Below are 25,173 nucleotides of genomic sequence, written 5' to 3' on the forward strand. Positions count from 1 at the left end.
ATAGGGTAACACTAATGTTCATTCTCTAGCAACTGCTGGTGAATGGACAGTTTACAGAGTGTTTTCCCTTTTCTAGTGGACTTGTGTATTTGGTGAGGGAGAACAGTCTGAACATAGCAAAAGAAATGTGGGTCATTTGCAGCTGCATTTTTCCCTAAGAGGAAGAAGTGAGGTTCTGAACATGTGAAATTTGCCCTGCTGGTTGCTCATCCTTTGTGTTTTACAACACATGGAGAAATCTTCACAGAGCTTAATATTAAGATAGCCAGGAACAAACTAATACCAAGCCGTATAGGATTTCAGATTTTTTTTATTGTGTGCTTTTTTTGCTGGTTAAAAAACCCACTGTTACTCTGAAAAAAAATGTGTCTAATGAAAACATGCAATTAGTGATAGTAGTTCATTCTTCCATGGACTTGTAGAAAAGCTAGTTTGAATGGAAAATCCAGTTGTTTTTAGTATGACCAGCCACAACATGTTAACTGGCATACTTTTAAATCTTCTTGAGGGACATGAGAGTTAAAACTTAGTACAGCTTTAGCACAGTAGAAGGTTGGAGTTGAGAATGGTACTCAGGTACCATATCATCAAATACAAGCAGTATTTGTGCCACAGAGGAATGCCACAGTCCTGTTTTGCTCATGGACTTACCACACATTGTCCCATCAATCCTTATAGATGTGCTGTGGGTCCTATAGCACATTAGGATTAGTCACTTGATGTGGAAGTTTTGAATGAGATAAAGAGAAAAGAAATTTTCTTCTGTCAATTATTTCTAAAGGTCACAGAGCTAATGACTAGCTAGGAGGTTAATTAGATTCTGAAAGCCTCTTCATATCAATTAAGACTCTTATCTGTATATTTGTAGTAAATAAGCCCATACAACTCTTTAAATGTTCTCTTTTTAGGAAAAGTAAGGCAACTGTTGTAGCTTGTTTAATGTGATAAGTGTATTTTCCTCTCTTGTCATCATAACATAATATTGCATATAAACAAGCTGTGAAATACATATCAAGTCAGTTCTTGAGCTGCTGAAATCAGGGGATTTCTTTCAGCTACCGTGGGCTGAAGATCTGGGACAGTATGGAAAGTAAGCCTGTATGTAAGAAAGGTTATTCAGGGTGGTCTAAAGACAGTACAGTGTATTGGATACTGCCCTGGACTAGGACTCATGAGACTTGTATTTTATTAATAGCTTTGCCAAATACTGTTTTGTGACCTTGGATAAGTCACATTTCCTCTTAATGCTTCAGTTTCATGATCTGTGAAACGGGGATAGCATTATTGATTTCCTTTGTAAATTAGTTGAAGACCTGTTGCTCAAAAAACAGCTAGCATTACCAGTTTCACAGGACAGATAGTTGGAAAGAGTCAACTAGCCAAAAAATTTTCTTTGGATGACTATTTAGGCTTTTTAAATGCCTTTGTCTTTTTTAATTTTTAGAAAATACAAGCCAAACCATTATTGCAAACATCATGTATGACAAATCCATAGGACTGAATTCAAGATCTTCAGCATTTTTCCTTTGGTCTTTGCTTTCCAACTGAGTACTGAGCCTTTGAAAAAGGTGTTTGCAAATTAATGTCCTCATGTGAGTTTTTTCTGTGTTTTTTCTAACCATGAATGGTTAAAAAAAAAATCTCTGAGGGAAAAATATCTTGGCTTCAAAAGTACTACAAGTCTGTCCATTTTATTAATCTTGATTTCATTTTTTAAAGTAATTGTTTTAGAAATACATCTTTTCTAAACAAAAGCTGACATTCTTACCAGAATTATCTTATTTTTCCATCAATTTGGGATTCATGTAAATAGTGGCTATTAAAAGACCACAAGAAAAACTTCAAAGCTGGAAAACTGTGTATGGCAATTCTATTCTATCCAAAGTAGTCCCTCAGTGGAACTGCTCTTAGTCAGTGAGAGTGTCCAAAGCAGTCCTTCTACTGCACTCATTAGGTAGCAATTTATTCCCTTCCTCCCACTTACCCTCATGAGATTTTTGACTCTTTATCTTCCCAGGCTATTTTCAAGCTCTCCGTGATAATTCTGCATCTCCTTGTTACTCTGCATTTAATAAGTCAGAGACTTTAGTTGCTATGCAATCTAGAAGAAGAAAAGTAGGGGATTTCTTATATATCAAATTGATTCAGTATGAGAAAAAATGTAGCTAAGGGAAAGTTGCACAATGAGGTTTTTTTTTCATTTTGCTTTATCTCAAAAGAAAAAAAAAGTTTTCCAATATGATTTATTTCAGCAAGGATTTGGATCACAGGAAACACAGCTTGTAGTCCTAACATATCTCAAATGAAAGCAAAGCCACTCACCTAAGCGCTACTTTTCCATGTGTGGAAGAGAAATAGGACAGAAAAAAATAAAACTGATCCAAAATCAATTATTCTGAAGCACATGGTACATCAGAAGCCTCTTTTGGGTGTATTTAGGGGGTGATCTGGACCTCCTGTTTTAGCCTTTTTGAGGACCGTGTCATTTTATTTTTCATTTGTTCTTTCATTGTTTTGCAATAGTTTTTAAAATACTTTAATAAGTTAGCAAATTTTTTGGATGGATTGTTGCAAAAATGCTGAAATTATGAAAGTTAAAAATAATATTTTTATTAGAATATTGTTTCAAATTTTTAGTTCTTCCTTTTTTGTCAAACTGGAATCTTAAAGCTGTATTTCTTAGAGCAAGGTCTATTTCACAGATCACTCTTTCTCCAAAATATGATACATCTGGCTAAGGAGCTGGAAATATCTCACATGTCTGTGTAACATTCTCAGACCTTAATAGTTCCAAAGTTTTATCCCAATCTAGTCATTGGGGAACATTCTTTGCTTTTGTAATCACTGTTTCACTTAGTAACAGCTTGTTGTATTTTTGTCTGTTTGCCAGAGGGTAGGTTTATTTTTAAATCCCTGAACTCTGAATTTTCTTAATTTTTCCAAGATTGGAAGCAGCTGGAATGCCTGAAGTTACAGGTTGAAGGGCTTGCTTCACAACATGAGATGGGAAACCTCGTTCCCTCCTCCTTGTGTTTTTCTTTTTTTAAATTTTTTCCTAACAATGTCTCTTAACTGATATTTGCCTTAAAATAGAACACTGTCTCACTAAAAATAGCTTGGCGCTCAGTCTTGCCAAGGAAAATGGAGAGGAATAGGCGTGGAATAGAAGGCTGAGTAATCCAGCTCTATTCATTCACCGATCCCTTTGAGAATGCAGGCGATGATAAAGTGCCCTCAAAAAACCGCAGGCCTGACTTGCTCTCTTCAGACTCCTAGGTGCCAATAAACATTTTAGCCCAAGGATATACTTTTTTTTCCTCATGGACCGTAAACACTTTCTGAAAGACAAGGCTTTGTTTCGCAGAAACTAACTTACTGTCAAAAATAGCTGACTTTCCTAAGGTTCATTTTTTTTTTTTTTTACTTTCCACATGTTTTTTTAATTTATTTTAAGATAAGCAATGACTGCAGTGTTCTGTCAAGAATTACCATGAAATGTCAAATATCTAGTATGAATGAATGAAAAAAAAAATAGATGTTTTTCAATGATGATTTCATGTGCCCTCAAAACTACATATCAGTAAGAAAGAAAAATTTATTACTCTGATTCAGAGCAGTAAAAATAAATTGGTAGACATTATTTATTTCACTGAAAAATCAAATCTTAGCTGCAGAATATTTCTACAGATATATATATTTTTTAATTTGTAATTGTTCTGAAACTCAAATTTCACCAAGAGAATGTGGTAGACTGGGGTAGAAAAGGGCAGGATCTAATTTACTCAAAAAAATACCTGTTGAGAACTTGCAAAGCAGGAATTTTTCATTTGAACAGTTGTCAAATTAGGGAAAGTCAGTCTTCTACTGCAGTTTTTCATATCCATTGTAGTATTGCAGTGTGAGATATCAGTAGTACTACAGAGCAGAAGAAACACCAGGAAGGGTTGAGCATGTTATTTAAAGCAAGAATGTGTGTTGTTCTGTACGGAGTTTTTTGCATTTTGGTTTTTGGTTTTTTTTTTTTAATGTGAGCAAACACAGCAATAGGGTGTGGAGACATCAGTGCAGTTCACAGGGTTATTTGAGCCTGAGTATTGTTTTGTTCAGTTCCTGTAATGCTGCTTGTGATAAGACTCTGGAGACAAAGGATGATAATTGATGGAAAGGGACTTAAATCACTCCGAAAAGAATCAAGGTCCTTGTATTTGGGTACATCAACTCTTCTGGTCTCCTTCCCCCTTGTAAAGCATTTTGTCTTCTTGCATGTTGGCCCCCTCTGCTCTTTGTAATGCAGGCAGGCCACAAGTGATTCCTTTATGCAGTACACAGGGTGTTATTGTGTCTGTGTGGTGTATTACTAACTACCAAGGCTGAATTCTACTATTGTGTCTTCACTTCAAGCACAGAAAAATAGGACACACTACCCTGCATTACCATTTTCAACCTAGATAGTGAGCTACTTATAGTTGTGTTCCAGACACAAAGGCTTTTGTGAGCAAGCCCATTTTTAATTTTCATCATTAAAATATCCCTGCTTTGTAAGACCAATACAAAATGTGGTTATTTACCTGGATTCATACACAGTATGAAGTTACGAAGTGATAATGACTAGTGTAAAAATTCTACATATTCTCTTGCCTCACAACTATCTTTAATGAGAATTACTGACCTTGCCCTCTTTTCCCCCCAAGACTTTTTGTTACATTGGGTTCCCATTAGCTCTTGACTGTTCTTTGTTAAATCAGTGTTGAAGATTATGCAATGCTGAGTTTCTAGCAAAATCAGTTACGTGATGCACTGTTCTTCATATGCTTACACATGAGCAGGGGTTTTTTTGATACACAAATGTTTCCAGGTGTGGGTCCTAAGCTACCACTCATCAGGTTAAAAGAGCCCTATGGTATCAAAAGCCAAAAAATTCTGCTATGCAAAGCCCACTGTTCAGGTTTTATTAGGTCTCTGTTTAAAGCCTAGAGATGTCAATGGGAGCATTCTGAACAAATTCACATCTGCCCTGTTACAGCTTCTAACACAGACAAAACTTTCTATGCATTCTGCCTCCTTTTGTGGTAAGAAATACTAGAATAGGTCCTATTTCTGAAAATAAGACCTATTTATGGAGGATTTATGGAAGTCGCTTTTCAGGCACTGAAACTTATCACAAGAAGAAAATTGAATGTTCCTGCAAATCTCTGCAGAATCATGGCTTTTTCTGAAGCAGTGCCAGGGTCAGTAAGGGTGACAGAGCTGGGACTCAGTAGTTCATAACATGAGTCACATTTATGTATCTATGCTCAGAAGTAAACTCCCTGCCACAGAGTTGTGAATTCCCTGAGAAACAAAGGCACTCTGCAAGAGGAGCTTCATCACCAGAGAGGATAGGGATGAAAAGTCAGTCTAATCCTGGCTTTTTGCCCACTTTACGCTCCTTCTGGGCAGCTAACATCTTAAATTTTCTGCTCAGGCTAGAACACCTTATCCATGTGATTTGCATGAAGTGCCTGCACAGCTCTCCTTCCTAGACTACACACAGATAACACTATCTTTGTGAGATGCCTTTGCACAGTTTTCATAGCTCTGGCAAAAGTTCTGTTAAACTTCAAATTCTGGTGACTTTATTTCCTTGTTACAGTAAGAAGGTATAAATTCATTATTTGTGTACTACAAAATTTGTATCCATCCTCTATGTATTATGTACTTCATATTGATTAGACCCCATTTGCCCTGAATTCAGAGGCCAGTATGAGTCTTTTTATATGAGACAAGTGAAATTAATGTAAGTTACCAAATTTGAGGGGCTATAAAACCCCCAAATACATATGCTTTGTTGTTCTACATTTTTAGTAATCACAGGTCTGTAGTCAGGTGTGAATCAATGTCCATAGTCTAGAGTTGTTAAATGTTGCTAAATCTTAAATAACCATTTTTCATTGCATTAGAGAAGTTCCATTAAAACAGCTTCAATCAACATTTTCTTTATGCAGCAACCTCTGAATCCAAAATTTTAGGTACTTGTGTTTTCCTTACTTAGTTTTTCCATGAATATTTCTACTATTAATGGAGAAGTAAAAACTGCTAAAAGAAGTTGCATCACATATGTTCTAAACAATTAGTTAATTATTTGTGTGATAGGGATGTCAAAAGTAAAAATCTGTGATACATTGGATATGCTTGCATTAAAAAAAGTCTCAAATTCATTTATTTATATCATCCTGTGTGATCTGTAGACCATTATAGTGCAGAATTATATAAATTAGCATGGCTTTACTTTGGGTTGTTCAAGTAAAGGTTTATTCTTTTATCAAGTGTTATAGCACACAAGTTGTTCAAAGAAAGTGAATTATATGAGAGTCAGTAAAAGTCCTTTAAACACACAACTGCTAGAGATCGGTTCAAAAGAGATCAAAATCTTGACAAAGAAGCAATACCTAATGAAATGTCATAGCATATTCAGCTTCCTACAATATAACCATGGCTGTAACATGAAAAGCAAAAAAAAAGTCATTTCCCTTTCATTTTTGTAATCCAAGGATTAGTTATTACATGCTTCTAGCATGTATAAACATATATCAGTAAAATGGAAGCTTTATGGATTTCTTCCAGCAGGTACCAGTATGGGACTTAGCATCTGAGCTACATTTCTGTAACCTGTCTGAAAGAAGCTCGCCACCCTAGACATAAATTTTCATGACCCACATATATTGTTTAGCTCACAAATAAAGGCTCATAATTATGCTCAGTACTTTGCATCCTATATCTGAAAAAATTTCACAGAAGTGTCTAAACTTGCCTTAAAATATGGCAACAGTCATTTGTCCAAAAACCTTGTCTGGAGGTTCATGAACATTATGAAGGATCTGTAATTTTACCTTGAAGATTACTAGGGGCCTGTACTGTGCTTAATAAGTATTGACCCAATGTGGGTCAAAGTTGAGAGCCTTTCCCAGTCCCAGTTTAAGACCCAAAGAATTTCAACAGGTTTTTCTCAAACAAAAAGCTGCTACAAGTCACAGAACTCTGTCTCCTGTCAAGTTCTGTTTCTCTGACTTAACAAATCATATGTTTGTTAATGCCCAAAGGCAAAATTATATATATATATATATATATATATATATATATATATATATATATATATAAGCTATCTAGAATTTTATATATGTTTAACTGTCTAGAACTCTCTAGAGCATAGGAAGCTAAGTAAATTCTATCCCTTCTAGGAATATGGGGAGCAATAGCTTTGAGCCTATTCAGATCAAAGAAGAAACAGAACCTGTGTTTCCAGTTAGCATGTATCTCACTACTAGCTGTTATACAGAAAAAAAAAAATCAGGAGCAGAAAAGTTTTCTTAAAAGAGATGGGTGAGTCTTCCTCAAGTCTTTGAAAAGTTGCCTGTAGGAGAGGACATTATGTTCCAGTCAATACTTGAATACCCAGTAGGAATGTGGGCGAAAGCATTTCTGTAGGCCTGGGTAAGCACCTGATGCTTTTGATGAGGGATAGGATTTCTGAAAACCCATTTGCTTGTTTTGGGTCCTTCACAATTCCACTGCAAACTGCTAGGTTTGGATCCTGTTCTGTAGAACCAAACTCTTCCAATGCCTCAGATCCTAACACACTGTGAATTCCACTGTGAAGATCAGGTGCCTAAACAGTAGGTACTGCCAAATTAAGCTTTCTATGTCCCTAAACCATTTACTGGATCTATTCCATAGCCTTTTCCTGTAACAATGCCCTTCTTTGCAACAAGGCAATTGCAGAAGGGTGTGGACTGCTCTTTATGGTTTCAGTATAAGCTCAAAGCATGAAGGAACACTCTTTACTGACTATTTTCCTACCCTGACACTTTAAAAATTGCTTCTATTCCAAAGGGTCCTTAGAAAGAAGTGCTGTCATTTCACTATGCTGGAGAAATCTTAATATACAGCTTTCAAGCTGGGGGCAGGAAGAGGTGGGGATTCTTCCTAATTGGCTGCATTAGAAGAACCCTTTAACAGTTAGGACCCCTTTAGATAACTACATATATGTAAATATAATATAACAGTTGTGAAATGACTACTATTGATATAATATGCATTTTATCTAGTTGGACTAAACCCACCTGATAGTAATATTCATGAGAGATTCACAACTGTATCCTGAATGAGGGAGATGTTTCTGGGCTTGGACTTAACGTGAGACACGGGACCCAAACAGTTATAGAAAATTCTTTTGTTTGCTCCACAGATTAACTTTTTCATTCCTTCCCCATTAATGAGTATGACAAATCCACCTACTCATGTACAGTCTTTTTCACGGGAGAAATGTTCTTAATTCCACCTCCTTCTTCATGAAGCGTAATGGTGTAAAATAGCTGACTAAACCTGAACATTCTGAAGTCTTCTTCCTACTGATCTTCATGACCAAATGAGTGGCAGGAATAAAAGAAGGGAATGCATGCCCTTGACTGGTCCAGCTCCATGGCTCTGGCATGGGGGGAGAAGCTTCTGATGGGCAGAACAGGCAGCCCTGTACAGTGTTTATGCTGCAATAGCAAGTGATCAAAACTGGTCAAGAGACCACACCTGAGTCTCCACCAAGTGACACAGTATCTGTTATACCCGTATTCACAGTCTCCTTCATGCCTATTTCTAACAAGTCTCAGAAAAATTAAGCAGGCCAAAATCTTGTTCCATTTGTTCATCTCTACTGTCGAATTAGGGGACCCACATGGAGATGTCTATTGTAGCCCACAGATCTCTCTCTGTAAATACCATATGATTAAAGATTTTAAGATCTCAGACAGTAAGGCTTTGCCAGGCCAATATACCAATACATCTTACAAACCTATAATTTTCTTCCAAAAAAAGAAATCCAGTTTTACAGCAGAAAACCCTAACATTTAAAAATTTTTAGCTGCTTCCAGAAGAAACTGGATTTTTCAAACAAAGCATTTAGATTCTGAATTAAGAAATTTCCTTTCCTTTCCTTTCCTTTCCTTTCTTTTCCTTTCCTTTCCTTTCCTTTCCTTTCCTTTCCTTTCCTTTCCTTTCCTTTCCTTTCCTTTCCTTTCCTTTCCTTTCCTTTCCTTTCCTTTCCTTTCCTTTCCTTTCCTTTCCTTTCCTTTCCTTTCCTTTCCTTTCCTTTCCTTTCCTTTCCTTTCCTTTCCTTTCCTTTCCGCACCTTTCCGCACCTTTCCGCACCTTTCCGCACCTTTCCGCACCTTTCCGCACCTTTCCGCACCTTTCCGCACCTTTCCGCACCTTTCCTTTCCGCACCTTTCCTTTCCTTTCCGCACCTTTCCTTTCCTTTCCGCACCTTTCCTTTCCTTTCCTTTCCGCACCTTTCCTTTCCGCACCTTTCCTTTCCGCACCTTTCCGCACCTTTCCTTTCCGCACCTTTCCTTTCCGCACCTTTCCTTTCCGCACCTTTCCTTTCCGCACCTTTCCTTTCCGCACCTTTCCTTTCCGCACCTTTCCTTTCCGCACCTTTCCTTTCCGCACCTTTCCTTTCCGCACCTTTCCTTTCCGCACCTTTCCTTTCCGCACCTTTCCTTTCCGCACCTTTCCTTTCCGCACCTTCCCTTCCTGCACCTTCCCTTCCCTTTTTCTCAGCCATGATTTTTCTAGTACCTCTGTAAACTGTGTCCTGGCCAAAATTTCTGACTAGATCTTGAGTCTGCCTCTGGCTTTCTCAAACAGTGATAATAACTAGAAGCTGCTCTGTTTCTAATGCTTTCTTCTTTCCCAAGGAGAACACTGAAACTGACCATCATGTTAATTTAACAGCTTCAGAGGGCAGCACGTAAACCCAGGTTTTGCAGGTGTATGGGTCAGTCTGTTTCTCTACACCAAATTTATTCTTCTGAGTACGTTACCTCTTGCTTGGGTTTTCCTTCTTATAGCACCCCAATTATGATGGTGGTCATTCATTTTTTTATAGAGGGAGAACTATAGAAAAGTGAATTAACAAAGCCAGTGTAGGAAGTCAGTAAGAGCAGTGGGAGTTAAACTGCATCTTCTTGGGCTATACAATGACAGTTTAACCTTTGGGTAATCTTACGTAAAGGGGCATCTGCCTCCATGATGGCACAGTTTGCCATAATAGAAATTTAGAATTTCCTTGACTTGACTGGAAATTATCAAAAAGCTTTTCAGAATCTGACAACATTTTGCTAATTTTGTAATTTCTGATACTCTCCTTTTGAGAGAAGTGCTTACTCATCTCAAGGGAAGAGCAGATTGATAGGATCAGTGTGAGTTTTAAAGAAGTTATTCTTGAAGGAAACAATTGTTTTGAAGGACCAGCTTTTGAAGATAATCATCCAATTCTGGAGTTTCATCAAGCATCTCCATAGTCCTGACTGCACTTTCTCACTCCTTTTTTTGGCTAGTGTTCAGTTGATTTATGTGCAAATTTCAGCTTGTAAAGTTTCTGTCTGCATCTTACCGCTCCTGTAGGATTTTCCATAGGAAAACAAAATCCAGTTCTTTGTTTCTAGCAGATGACACTCTGGTAAGCTGACAAATGCATATCATAGTCTAGAGATTTTAGCAACTGTTTAAAGGTAGATAGTTTGCACAAATGTTTCTGGTAAATAACAGAACATACATACAGGAAAAAAAACATCTTAAATATAAATTATTTTATCATATATATTTATATTAATATATATTTAATAAATAATAATATTTAATTTAATAAATTCTGCATCATTTGAGTTATCTGTTTCCGTAGATAAGATCATGGGCCAATTTGGATTGTCAAATACTGTAACTTGTTTTCTCTAAACTTAGTGAAGAGCCTTCCTTCTCTTTCTCCTTGGTGACAGCTCTCTCAGCAGAACATCCCATTGATAGTTGTTGCTTTGTGCTACTTAAGGCCTCCATGCTGCAAAGAAACAGGAGGCTAGAGTTTCAGGGATCTAGCCTCTATTGTAATTAATTTTTTGAAAAATATATTGCTGTGGGCATTTTTACCAGTGGATAAGCAATTATAGTACTATGAAAATAAAAGGAAATGTTCTGTTTCCTATAGAAGGAACTGCTATTCAGCAACATTTGCTCATTGTCATACTGGTACATTTTTTCTTTTGTAATACCCTGTCATTTGATCTGCTATAAAACAAATTATCAGCTTCTGAGAGGAAAAATAAACCTGTTCAGAATGTTGATTCATTCAATATTTTTATGGGAGACCTCCAAAGAAAACCCAGGTGCTGAAGGAAGTGGTGTTCTTTTCTCACTGGGTGGCATTTTCACTGCTGAGTCAGTACTGCAGAGTTCAGTGCTGCTGGAAGCGTTCTGTTTCAGATGAAATAGAAAAGCAAAATGTTGTGGTAATGAGAGGTTCCCTGGCCCCATGAAGGTGTTTACCTCATAGTCTAGGAAAAGTTGTATCCAAAGTAATTTACATCATATGCTACACTTTTATTTGTCTGAGGAACCCATCATTTCTCCTCCGGAAGTTTTCAGGACTAGCAAAGATATACAGGTTGGCACTATATTCTTCCCAGGATGTTGCATTTTAATAATGTAGGAAGCAGTCCCTAAAGATATAACTTCAGAATCTCTTATGTATCTTTTAAAACATAAATAATGCTCAAATTATATGCAAAGAATAATTCCTATCAGCTGGAATTCCTTCTCATAATAATTTTTTGTGACTGAAAGGTTCTGTAAAATATGTCTTCTTCTGTATGTCACATTTCTCAAGTTCTATATTTCACTTCTAAAATATTTTGATCACATTTAGTATTAAAGGTTCCCATTTATATAATGGGAAAACACCAGCTTCTTTTGAAATAGTTATTTTTTTTCTGGCAGTTATTTATATTAAGCCCTGCATATTTCAAATACTCTGTATTTCAAGAGCTAGCAACAATGATGTAACAGATTTGGTAACACCACTGTACATCTAGAATATCTTGACTGGTATGTTTACAGCTGTTCCAAATCCACCTACAAATTTACACTAGTGTAAGTGAGATCTGACTTCAGCCTTGTATTTGTGTATATGTCTGACTAAATTAGACACAAATGAAAATGTTGAGGATGCTGCTCCATCTGGAAGGGCTGGAGCCAGAGGAGGATTATAGACAGATGAACATGAAAGAGTGAAATAACAACCTGATTACAGATTGATGATTACAGTGTTTATTTTTAAGGGACCTCATATTCCCTAAAGAAACTGAAATTATTCTTCTGCACTACTGTAAAGTTTATTTTTCCAATCTTACACTTTCTGTGTCTAACATGAAAACCTCATACAAATCAAATGTGCTATGACTCACCAATATCTTGTTCTCTTTCAAAGATGCTCAATAAAGTTTAGAGAAAACTTGGCCATTTAAAAACTTCGAAATTTCATTGGGTTTGAAAAATCAGGCAGGCATATAGTGGACTGATATTTTGCTGTGGCCAGGGGAAAAAGGAGAGTCAGGGAATGCAACTATTCTGTCTTTAGCTGTCTTTGCACCCCTCAGCTTCCAGATCTGGCTATGGAATGGTAGTGCTCTTGCCAATGAACTAGTGGAAGTAACCAAAATATAGAAGCTTTGTCTTCATGGAGTTAGTTGTTTTGCAAAAAGTCTGTTCCCAAAAATAATGGGAGTCTATTTTCTGTAAAAATATAGAGGATGCAAAATATGATGTTTGCTACTATGCTGTGGTGCTAGCCTTCAATATGCAGAAAGCAGACATTTATAGGAGGACAGCAGGCAGAAAGAATGGTGGGAGATACAGGAGTAACCTCATGAATTTTCATCTTTATCTACATCTTCTGTGTTTCCATAACTCAAAAGTAATGCCTGGGCCTTTGAGCCCTTAGTAAGGAGTTAGAATTGTTGGAGTTCTCAAAAGGCACTGGTAACTATTCCATCACAAACCATCACTAAAATGAAAATATCTCTGATCTAAGGTAGACAATCTGATAATTTTATGCATAACACACTGACTGCCAGTCTCTGACTGTTGTCAGGTGTTTTATTACAACAGAGCAAAATTTGAGTTTCTTTTCAAATACAGGTTGAAAAAATATCTGCACAGAAGATTAATTTTAATACAGTCCTTCCATGTAAAGGGTGCATTTTATAGTAAATTTTTATTATTATTAATGAAGAATTCTGTTCATTTAAAGCCTTTTTTTTTTTCTTTAACCTCAGATACTTGTAGAGAGGATTTAATCAGAAGCTGTAATCACAATTAGGTCAGCGTTACATTTATGTCACTAATCTTAACGCCTCCAATTAATCTCACATGTGAAGTCATTATTTAGAAAATGCCAGTCTTATCTGAAGAAACATTTTTTTAACTCCACTAATTGCAGCACACCAACAATATTAAAGTAGTATTATACTGCATCATAGCAAATGGAAGCTGGTCATGAAAGTGTGAACACTTCTAAAAAATCCATTTAGATTTCAATAAAAATGGTGATGAGATGTGATTTAGTAGAGGGTATGCATGCATATATGTGTGTATATATATACATATACATATATATCTATATAAATGTAGATATAGATATATATAGATGTAGATTTAGATACATATATTTATGTGTGTATATCTGCAAGGCACAAACACTGCACTCCTGTAGCTGTGACCACATGAGAACTGATAACTGCAAAAGTAGCATGAGTGAAGAAAAGACAAAAAAAGCCCAAGCAGCAGGAGCAGAGTGTCCCCAATCAGCACCGCAGCCCTGGGAACAGCCATCTATGGCCATGAGGCAGCAGGTGCCGGCCCTGACAGGTGCAGATGGCAGGGATGCATGACATTTCTGGGGATCCGCTCCCTGCTGGCTGCAGCCACATCATGCCAGCCAGCACCATCGGTCACTTGATGCTCCTCTCCCCCCATGGATTCCTGGGTGGCTGGGATCAGCAGGTGCTGCTGCCATCTCCTCTTTCAGAGCCCAGGAAATGCGATCCCCTGCATTGAGGGTTGGCGTAGGAATCTTACGTCAGCTGCCCAGGGGGATTTTTAGGTTTTCAGACCTTTTGCACCATGATGATGGATGTGAATAAGCCCAGAGGATGAGAAAATATCCTTAATTAGAACCTCAGGAATTATTCAGATCTAAATTATTCTTTTAAAAACAGTTTACAAGTGACGGACGGAACTGTTTTGCATGTCCCATGAAATAATTGTGAATATAGGGGGGTGTAAGTTTACACAGAATCACAGAATAAGCTGAGTTGGAAGGGATCCACAAGGGTCATCAAGTCCAACTGCTGGCCCTGCACATCACAGACCCAAGAGTCACACCATGCACCCAAGAATATTGTTCAAGCACTTCTTGAATTCTGTCAGGCTTGGTGCTGTGACTACTTGCCTGAGGAGTCTGCTTCAGTGCCCAACCACCCTGTGGGTGAAGAACTTTTTTCCTAATATCTGAACTAAACTTCCCCTGTCCCAGCTTCAGGCCATTTACTTGAGTCCTGTCACTGGGAACCATAGTGCCTGCCCCTTCTCTTCCCTCATGAGGAACTTGTAGAGGTCTCCCCTCAGTATCCTCTTCACCAACTCAACAGATCAACTGCCCATGCATTAGCAGAAATTTTAATATAAAGCTTTAATGCTGGAATCATCATGTGATTTGCTTTTGTTTCTCTTTCCAGAGAAAATCACAAAAGATATTGGGTTTAGTTTAGCTGCTCTGAGATCTCTGAATCTGATGTATGCTTCTTATACTTAAAAAGCCAAAGCTGTCCAGTATAATTTAAGTCAGTACTAAACAGAAAAGCCCTGGCAAGTGGGCAAGATTGACCATTAAAGAAAGAGATTTTGCATTCTCTCTTTTAGCACCCACATAAACCTCTGGAATCTTCCCATCTCCAGCCTCATCATCTCTCCAGAGGGGACATATAGGACGAGCAGCACAGCAAGGTGCATTCTCTCATACAGATGCAGAAGAGGCACAGCAGAGAGGTAGCAGAGGATGCTAGAGACTCTGGGGCTGCCTTCCAAAGCTCCCCCATACACAAATTAGGTAGCAGGGCTACAGGTAACAAAGAAGCAAAAATCCCACTATCTCAATGCCCTTTTGAAAAAATATTCTGTTTGTACCGACACAAAATATTGTAGAGATGCCTTGGCACGCAACAAGAGTGTGAGTGGAAGAGGATAGAATGAACTCAGTAGAGTAGAGATCTCATGCCCTGATGAGCTTGCAGTACACAGGCACTGTGCACTGTCAAATCCGCTGTTGGATCATTTGTAAGCAGAGAGAGGCAGGTGTTACTGGCAAAGGGTGTCGGTGCTGTTTGATTTCACAAGAGGTGTGATTAGAGAAGGTACTTGAAGGTGGTGAGAATAATCACTTGGCATGTGAAAATGAAAGGCAAATCCAAGCAGAGGGTTTGGTGTAATGTTGTGAAAAGCACATTTATGTGTATTCATTTGAAGAAGACAGACGTATAGCACCAGACAATGGAATTTTTTTCTTTGAAACTTCTGTAAAGATAAAGTAGTATCGAAAAGATTAGCATGGGGTTATAAAAGTTCAGCTTTATATAAGCTCTGTAGTTTGTTTCAAAAGGAGTACAAACCACAAAAGCATTTTATGATTTTTGAAAAAGAGGTAAGAAATGTTCCATTTTTCTTTGTTACTGCTATACATTTTGTGTGTATGGAGTTTGTTAGATAATGTGAGTGTAATAATGTTTTATGTGTTTCTCCTAAATATACAATTAAAGCACATTAGTACCAGCGTACCAGCATATCATATGTCCATTATTAAATGTAAAAATTTAAGAACTTTATGTTAATGAAACATCAAATTTGAGACTTTAGTTATATATAAGTTAGGAAATTCAGATGGATGGTTCCCATAGCAACCTATCTCTTCCTCTGTGGTTTTCATTTCAGTAGAACCTTTCATTACTTGATTGCACCATACATTGTATCATGCAATTTCATCATAAAATGTCATCATTAAATAACCAAGAAGAGAAGAGAGTAGAGGTTTTCTTCATTCAATACTTCCTAACTTTAATTTTTCTGTTGCACAGAGAGAAAACTGATGCTTAAATGAATCAGAACCATGTCTAAATATTTTCTGCTCTTTTGGGGGACCTCCGTAAATTTGGCTGGGTTCTTTGGAATCACAGAATGACGATAAATGATAAAGCAGTTTATCACAGTAGCATATAATTCCTTTGAAATTGACTATTGTCTGCCTTACCACATAAATATGTAGCCCTAGTGAAATGAGACAAAAATATTTTTAATTTGTAGCTAAAAGATTTATTCCATCCAGACACAGGGAAGAAATTGATAACGAAAAAGAGGCACTTGAAGGATTTTTTTTCTGGCATCGAAATACAGTTTACTAAATTACAACTCTGTTAACTATCACTAGTGGCTCTGCCAGTTAAAGATCATTGTGGTGGCTTCTAGACAGCATAAAAAATATTGGCATTTTTAGTAGTAGACATTTAATTCTGAATTTTCCCATACTGTAAATTTTGATTACAGATGAAGACCCAGTGAGATCACACTTTTCATTACACAAATGAAGATAGTGATTAACCTAACCTTGTTAGGGCTTTGTTGCAGAGGATATCAAAAAGGAGCATATTGGGCTGGTCTGAATCTTTTGGGAACCTCATCAACTGACCTAGTCTTTTTAATTTGGCACCTATACTGTGAGCATTTCCAAGCCCCAGAGTGCTATGAGGAGCAGTTCCACAGCAGTAAAAACCTATCAAAAAGAAAGATGGACAAACTAAATGAAAGATGGAAAAAAATAAAATAATTTCTAACTTTCTCCACTAATTCTGTTAAAGAAATGCTAAAAAAAAACCCCAAAAACCAAAAAAACCCTCAAAAAAACTGGAGGATAAAACTGCAGAAACAGAGACTAGATTAGGAAAATGAAAGGCTTTTCTTCCTCAAAAGCCTTCAGAATTACGATGATTTTCATTGCCTTGATAAAATCAGACCTGGGTGTTACTGCCATATTTTCTTTTGAGCTTCCATAGTGCTGATAACTTTTGCATTAAATGAAAGCAAATAGTTGTTTATACTTCATTTTACAGCAGTCAACGTGTCACTAAATTAGCGCTTCTCCTCTGAGATTTATAGAGTAGGATTTAGACTAATTGCTGGCACAGCAGATTTCAGCCAAAGGTTGTTTTCCTTTAACGATTTTGTTTTTCATATGCCTTGGCTGATTTTAGGTTATTGGAGTCCAATATAATTACTTGTTTAATTGCTTGGAAGAAGTGGAGCTTTCGTTGTTCAAAAATGGCTTATTTTCTTTAAAAATAACTGAAATCTGGCTGAGGGTTCTCTAGAATGAAATGCACTATACAATTGTGTTATTTTATCCTTTTAAAAATGCCCTGAATAGTCATTGCATCTTTGGAAAACAGCTAATCTCCAGGAGGATGTGATAGGTCTGGCTATTTTCCAGGGTTTGCAAGAGTCCATGACAACTCAATATCATAAGAAAAATTGTTTCTAAATCACTAAATCACCAAGATTGGGTCAAAGACTCCAGAACCAGCCTCTGCTTTCAAGAGATGACACAAAATAGAGAAGAAGAAAACCTGACACGAAGTCCAGAGCTTGTTAAAAAAGGTTGGAAAAAGGGTTAATCAGTTTGATATTGGTCAGTGCCACTTTTATTTGTGCTGTACAAACTTGTGTTGTGTTGAAGCACACCAGTAATGGAAAAATGAAAGAAAAAAATTGAGAGGTTTAATGTTTTAGTTAATGACGTGAAGGAGAGTAAAGTAACAAACAAGGTGTCTTGGTTCTAGAAGACAGGTGTCTGCTAGGGAGAGCAGGAGCCTCCCTTGGGATGAAAGAATGTAGACCCCCTCCCTCCGAATTATTATAAATTTGAAATCAAGGGGCTTTCAGGCAGAGATCTGGGGATAGGAATAACAGTTCTTTACTAGTATAACCAGGCAAACAAACAAACAATAACTACAGCAATAACAAGAACACAGAACCAGGGACCCCGGGACAGCTCTCTCGGCTGAGATGGGATGGAGGAGAGGTTTTGTTTTTCACAAACCCCCTCGGGCAGTCAGTCCCGGTGCTCCTGCAGGGCTCCGAGGAACAGTCGGCTGGAAACAGCAGGGATGAGCTGAGATCCTGGGTCGGTGGCTGAGGTGTATCAGCAGCTCCGTGGCGGTGCCTGGCACTGCCACACGTCCCGGCAGGACAGGGGGTGCGAGGCCACCAACCAAGAGGGGAGAAGGAGAAGAAGCAACTGCTCCGTCTGGGTGATGGCGAAAATCCCTTCTCTCCACCGCAGCAGCTCCGCGACCCAGCACACGAACATCCTTCCCTGAAGCCGAAGAAAATCCAGCTAAAAACTGTCCCCACCCTCCTTTTCTGCCCCCTTCCCCACCACCCCCCCCCTCCCCCGGGCCCGGCCACTCTTTGTCCCTTGTGAGCACCCCTAAGTACCGGTAGTTAGGTTGTCCCAGCACATAATGGATAAAAATTCCCCGGGCAGGCCAGAAGGACAAAACAAAATAAAAGGACACCTAACCCTCAACACAAGGTAATAAGATAGGGAAAAGTATAGCCTGCATATTGAGGAGCCAGAGATAATACTAAGAAGTTCAGGGTCATTATTTCTGTCCCTGATAAAACTCATTACCTTAATGCAGAGCTTAAGTATGTCACTTCCAGCCTGCTCTCCTCTCCAGAGGACTATGATGTGAGCATGTGAGTTCCCGTCCCTGTGTAATCTATCAATCTGTTCTTCTGTCTTTTCCCTTACTACTTCATTTTTTGTTCAGTACCAAGCAAATCTAACACAAAGGGAGGGGTCTCAAAGACAGTGAAATTCCAACAAGTTTCATGAAAATTATATGTTCTTGTGCAAAAAAGGAGAACCAGAAATTACTCCCAAAAAGAATCCCACCTGAAGGCAACATTGCAGCCTGAGTCATCAGAGACAGAAGCAGCAAAGGGTCAGCAAATGGATGGGTACTGAGAAGAGAAATCCCCAGAGACTTTGCCACAGGAGATCTTCTCTGCATATTGCACTTTACCCCAAAATTCACAGGGAGCCAGGCATTAGCTCCAGCTCTCACAAAGATAGGAGCTGCGCCTCTGAGTCCAGCATATTCATGGAAATTCCTGTTGCCTAGCCTTAACCCATCTAATTGAAATACATTCTTGTTTTTGTTTGGGATTTGTGTGGTGTTTTGTAGGTGGGGGTTGGGGGGTTGTATCTGTTTGTTTGTTTGATTGATTGATTGATTGATTGATTGATTTTTTTGAGGTGTGGAGGGTAGGGAGCAAGTGGTCTGAACTACTGTGCTCGATTTGCACCATCAGACATGGTACCAGCCATAAACACTAGACTGATGGTTTTTTGCAAGGGAAAGGTTTGCCCTTCTTTTTTAGGACTAAAGTCAATTTTGGGTAGAATTTTGACACAATTTATTAAATTTAGTCCTTGGCTTTTCTGGTGAAAATAGAGATTGCTTTTTCTCTGCCTGGTGTGGCAAGAAACCTGGTTTCTAAAGATATGAAAATAATGTAAAAAATAAATAGCTAGTAAAAGCACTTCTATTAATTCAGTATGTTAGGAGACTGTTGCAAGACATATGTTGGTTCACCCTGCCTTTCCTCTTCAGAGCATCTGAAAGGTGCAGTGCATCCCTGAACCTCTACCAAACATTTCACCTGAGTCCTAAGTAATCATTTGCAGAACTTTAGTTTATTTATTTTTAATTTAATTTATTTATTGTTTACTTCATCATTTGCAAAATTCTTTATTTTGTGAGTATGCTGAGGGCAAGATGCATCTGTTTCACACAGAGTCTTGTGAATGCAGCCCACAAGGATTTGTGAATGAAAGGAGGGGAAAAGGTTCAAAGAGGCTACAAAGCATTCCTCCTGTTCTTCTCTTTTCATATTTCTTTTTGTCTGTCATCTCAAGACCTGAAGTTGAGGAAGCCATTTAGTCCAGCTCACATCCACATCAGTCCTCAGGGACACCATAGGAATCAACAGGACTCCACCAGTGAATCATATGAGCTCAGGAAATGGTCCCAGGTGTGCTGATCTTGGTTTCATGTCTGGACAACTTGATCTAATCTTGAAATAGAATATTTTATGTATTTATTCAGAGGGCAACTGTTTCGTCCTCATATGAAGAGAAGAATGTTAGTTAAGATTGCAATGAGACATTTTGCTTTTATTAGATCTTGTTGTGTCTATTAAATCTATTAAACAGCTGCTGATTGCAAAACCCTCTTTCTAACTGTCTTGTTTCAAGCTACTAGCAGTAGATATCATGTATGGTTATGTCTGTTCTGCTAACTGAACACATTAAATTTAAAAGATAAAAGAGCAAGAAGAGGTAGTGGAAAAAGTTCTAGGGAATCATTTAGGTTGTTTTAGCACCTCAGTTTCGTTTCCAATGGATTATAATTTTGTTGGTGTTTCAGAAGTAGCTCATGGAACTGACTTGAAGTTTGTATAGATATGAAGTTTGAAAGTAAACTGTTTCAGAGGTCTGCAATGTGAGATTGGAAGGCTCAGATCTCATAGGTCATATCACCATCACTTTGCTTAGCTGATGAAAATGAAATGTTCAGGGGTTTTTCCATAGCATGAGAACAAGATATGACATTATAATACTTAAGGGTAGTAACAGTAGTAGGCTGAACATCATCATAAAGAAAATAATTATGAAATGTACTATTCCTGAAGGAACAAAAAGCTAACATGCAACCATTCTGAGAAAAAGAAACCAGAGTATCACACACGGACAGACCACACACTAGTCACTTATTAACACACAAAATGTGTGATATTTTCATTGTAATTGAGATTGCTTAGCCAGGTTTCAATACAGAATGGACTGCAAGCTGACTTTAAAAGTTTGTAGACAGCCAAGTGGACTTTGATGAGTTTTTGAGTGAGATATTCTTAAAGCTAAATATGAGAAATTGTCAATTTGTTTGCTTTATGTACTACTGCTTGTTCTTGAGGAGTCCAGACTTTCTTCCCCTATCCCTTTACCTTAATATAGCCTATGGCTGTTCTTTGGTGTTCTGTGAGGGTAGATCAATTAAAACCTTTTTGGAGCCAGACAACTATTCTCAATTGCAAGCTACTGATTTCATTCTGTTTTTAAGATTTTTCAACTCTGCTGTCTTAGTGATGATAATCATGGTGGTGAGTATTTGAGTAGCTGAACCTGAAATTCTTCCTTTTTCACTAAGCATCTGTTTTAGCAGTGCTTTTTCCTGTGCATTAAACTTCAGCCCTGGGCATTTGTAGCGCTGTAAGGGTAGTCAGTAAAATGTAAACACTATGTCTAGAAGGTCTTAATTGTCATTTCATGGCCATATTATCAACTCTATCCTCCCTCTTGTCCTGTCAAAAGCATAGTCTTAGGAACATTGCTAAAGTAATTCCTTTAATTCAGTTTGAGTAATTATTCTTCCTTTCTGAAGAAATGGACTTCTAAATTTGTTCCAGGTTAAATTCTTTTTCCATTTGCTCCTCCTGCATCTTCCTTAAAAAAAAATAAAAGCATCAGTGAACTACACTGTAAACAGTACAGATAAATATGTTAAGTTTGGTTTATGTAAAAATAAATTGCATTCCCTAATGCTGTGGGATATGGGAATCATGGGGCAGGGGAAATACTAGCATAGGTACTTTATTAGTTGCCAGATCCATTCTTTATTGATTGGTTCCAGCTTCAGAAGAAAGAGGTCTTGCATGGTCCTCACTTGGCACTCATAATTGGAAATTTACAGCATCAGTGTGGTGAATCATTAGTCACTTTCATTCCTTAAAGCATAATGTAAAACTTTTCTATGACAAGCTGTTTGTGTTTCTTTAACACTGCTGAGTCTTTCTTGCAGCCCGTGTCAAGGATTGAACTTTACAAATTATCTATTTCAGACATTGAGAAAGAAAGGACTTAATGGCTGTGACAGTCCAGACCCTGATGCAGATGATTCAGTAGGTCATAGCCCTGAGTCTGAGGACAAGTACAGAAAACTTAATGAAGATATTGATCTAATGATCAGCAGGCAAAGATTATGTGTAAGTACCCTGAACTCCTTTTCATTTTTTTTTTACTTTCTGATATTTCTCTGAACCTGGCAGGCATTGCACAAGAAAGAAAACAAAGGTTGTGAAAGCCCTGATCCTGACTCCTCTTATGCTCTCACCCCACGCACTGAAGAAAAATACAAAAAAATTAATGAAGAATTTGATAATATGATCAAGAGCCATAAAATACCTGTAAGTACCAAAGGTTAGATGGCTGTCTGCTGATAACTGCTGCAGTAACAAACCATAACCCTTTCAGTTCTGGCTTCTTAAGGAAATAAATTTAGCTAGAAAGTGGCTTTAATAGCCAAATATGTAACAAAACACTGTGGTCAGAAAATTTCACACAACATATTTTTCTTTCAAGTCTCTAACTCTGACACACAGACAAAGCCTATTATGGGTGAAACCTACATAAGGAAGTGAAATATACATATATTAACTATATTCACTTGATTTACAGAAGTGTTTTACCACACACCACTTGCCCAAATTATACTTAAAAAATAACAGTGGAAATCTTTCTTTGTGGACAAATCCACAGAATACTTTCTGTGATATTTCTGTGGCAATATAGAAAAAGTGTTGTAGAACTGAAAATCCTTTATATATAATAAATAGTGTGCTTAGTGTGTATAACTTCAATTCTCCATTGTCTCTGCTAAACTCAGTTGCAGCACTGAAGGGTTACAGCTACTTGCTCGCTGCAGAGAAAAAAACTGCATGAGAGCCTAATGGCAGGATTCAGACATGTTTGTGTGTTGGGGTGATTTTGCAGCTTTGTCAGAGAATTTGCTTTGACCTCATCAGCATTACTTTAATGCTTTAACATGAGCTAAATTTTGTTTTTACCAAGTCAAAATTTCTAACAATCAGTCATATGCCTTGCCAGATATCTAAGAGAAATAACTTGCATGTGCTATTTGGTTTGCACAAGACATACAAAAGATGAATACTTTGTCATTATGTTTGATATTTCATTTATAAAGACAACAAAAATAATATGGAGGTTTGGAGGTTATATTTGGTTGGTTTTCCAAGTGTCTGTGGAAAACAAAGTAGGAAACCAAGTATTTGCTAAGATCCAAAGAAGCATTTGAATTTGCAGAGGTAACTGCTTATTTCTAAAAGACAAGAGATGATTTGTATATGTTCATTTGTCATTCCCATACAGAGGATGCATGGTTATCTACCAAAAAAGCTGTCTCGATACCCAGAATACGCCATGTTTTCTGTAGTGTTAGTCAATTGTGCGCACAAAATCTGACACCTAAGATGATGATATTTCTTAAGGAGGCTCAGATTCTGTCTCAAGTACTCTAAGTGTTCTTTCCATTAATTCTCAGCAGAAGTATTTTTCACTCAAGGTAATTAAAATTTGAAGAATTTCTTACATCAGGCCAAAAATGCTTTGGAAAAATATAAGGAATCTAAGTAATGCTTTCCCAGAGACCAGCAAGGCACCAAATTTGACAAAGTAATATTTAAAATGACTGGTTAAGGGTGTCCAACATGTATGTAGAATATCAAGGAGGAATACAGATATATCCAGAATTTTTTACCTCCCTTTTTTACTTGCTTCTTTTGGAAAGCAGTTTTTCTCAGAAGAAAAAAAAGCTCTAAAACTGTCACCATGAATCTGGTTTCTCAGGATGCAACTCAGTTTGACAAATGATGACTGCAGAATTTAAGGAGACTGTTATAAGCCAGAATGCTTAACCCTTTTTCACATCAAAATCTCACCGATTGTCATTCTTTCATGCCATTTCTCTTTCAAGGATGACTTTTGGCTTTTTCAAATCAAACTGACATAATTTTCACCAAGCTACCTTTCTGCCTTAAAAATCTATTTGAGATGATCCTTCAGAACCTCTGTTTATCTCATGCTACCTTCTTTATTCCCTAACAAAACAGATTGTTATAATCATTTGAAATCTTAAGACATTAAAAAATAAAAAAACCTTGCAAAAAAAAATTCATTCCTGTAGTGGAGAGTTCTATCTCTTTCTTTACCTCCATAAGCATTTGGGAAAATTGTCTTTTCTGTAAACTCAGGAAATGCATAAGATTTGGAAACCAGACAGTTAATTTGAGCATGGTGTATGAGTTTTGTTTTCCCAAAATTAATGGAATTTCCCTCCAGTTGCTTTCATTAAATATTACTTTTTGATGTCAAATATAGTCCTACTTCAGCAATTAACTGGTGATTTAGCATATAACTTCCTACCTTTCAGGATGCTGTGAGGTACAGTGTATTAATCTTTTTTGTGCAATTATTTCAGAGATGCTTCAGAGATACATAATAGCAAAATGTTAGCATTTTTTCATGTAAGACAGAATGGCTGTTCTCTGAATACCTCACATGCAGAACTCAGTATCCTCCATCAAGCTGCTTACCACAATAGGAAGAAACAGTAGATATTCTCTGCTAATGCAACAGGAACTCCTTCTCTTGGCATAAGCCAAAATGTAATGGGCAAGATAGAGATCATAACTAGTACATAATGGAAACTTGTAACTATCTGGTTTTATATATAAATATTATGTATTGTAACTATCTGGTTATATATATAAATATTATGTATTGTATACAGTAATAACCTTAACTGGACAAATCATAATAACTAAGTCAGGGGAGATATATTCATTTACTTGTGATCATCAAAGGTAGCCAAGAAAATTGGGAAGAAGAAAGCAAAATTAATCATAAAGCCACCAAGTCAAGTCTGAAATTCACTACTTACAGAATATATAAAACAATGCATTGCCTCTGCCTGGTCTTGTAACATAAAAAAGTTGCTGCCAAATGAAAACCACATTGGCTTTTGCTCCTAGCAGCTAAGCCCAATAATGTTTCCTCAGATAATTTTCTGGGGATAAGTATTCATATTGTTCTAAACCATCTGATAATAATTAGACATTTATTTGTAAATTTCATAAGAGTGGTGAAAGCAGAGGAGACAGAAATAGCCCACTAGAAGGAAGCTATAAGAATCTCTGTCTCTAAATAAATGAAGGCCTGACTGAACATGGGAGGGATAAAACCAATATTTAACACAGAATGTTTGGTCCATTAAGTTCCAAGGGGGGTGAGTGTCCAACACTTGGTTTGGCATCACCTACCACAGCCTGTAGAGTGAGGAT

General features: G+C 37.3%; 1 protein-coding gene across 12 annotated transcripts in view; it reads left to right on the forward strand.

Moving 5' to 3' along the window:
• The window catches only part of MEF2C (myocyte enhancer factor 2C), a 140,344-nt gene that overhangs the window by 82,087 nt on the left and 33,084 nt on the right, over positions 1 to 25,173 (forward strand). For 8 of the 12 annotated variants that reach the window (XM_088053996.1, XM_088054003.1, XM_088054001.1 and 5 more), the window contains one exon: positions 21,877 to 22,020. In XM_088053996.1, the coding sequence (XP_087910122.1) occupies positions 21,877 to 22,020 (144 nt within the window). Of the gene's footprint in view, positions 1 to 21,876; positions 22,021 to 22,083; positions 22,222 to 25,173 lie in introns of all 12 variants that reach the window. The other 4 variants (XM_088054000.1, XM_088054004.1, XM_088054002.1 and 1 more) reach the window with 2 other exon arrangements.

Source organism: Pseudopodoces humilis, chromosome 4 (genome assembly GCF_049639895.1).
Source record: "Pseudopodoces humilis isolate 2021_Gansu_Grassland_sample_001 chromosome 4, ASM4963989v1, whole genome shotgun sequence".
Classification (NCBI taxonomy): Eukaryota; Metazoa; Chordata; class Aves; order Passeriformes; family Paridae; genus Pseudopodoces; species Pseudopodoces humilis.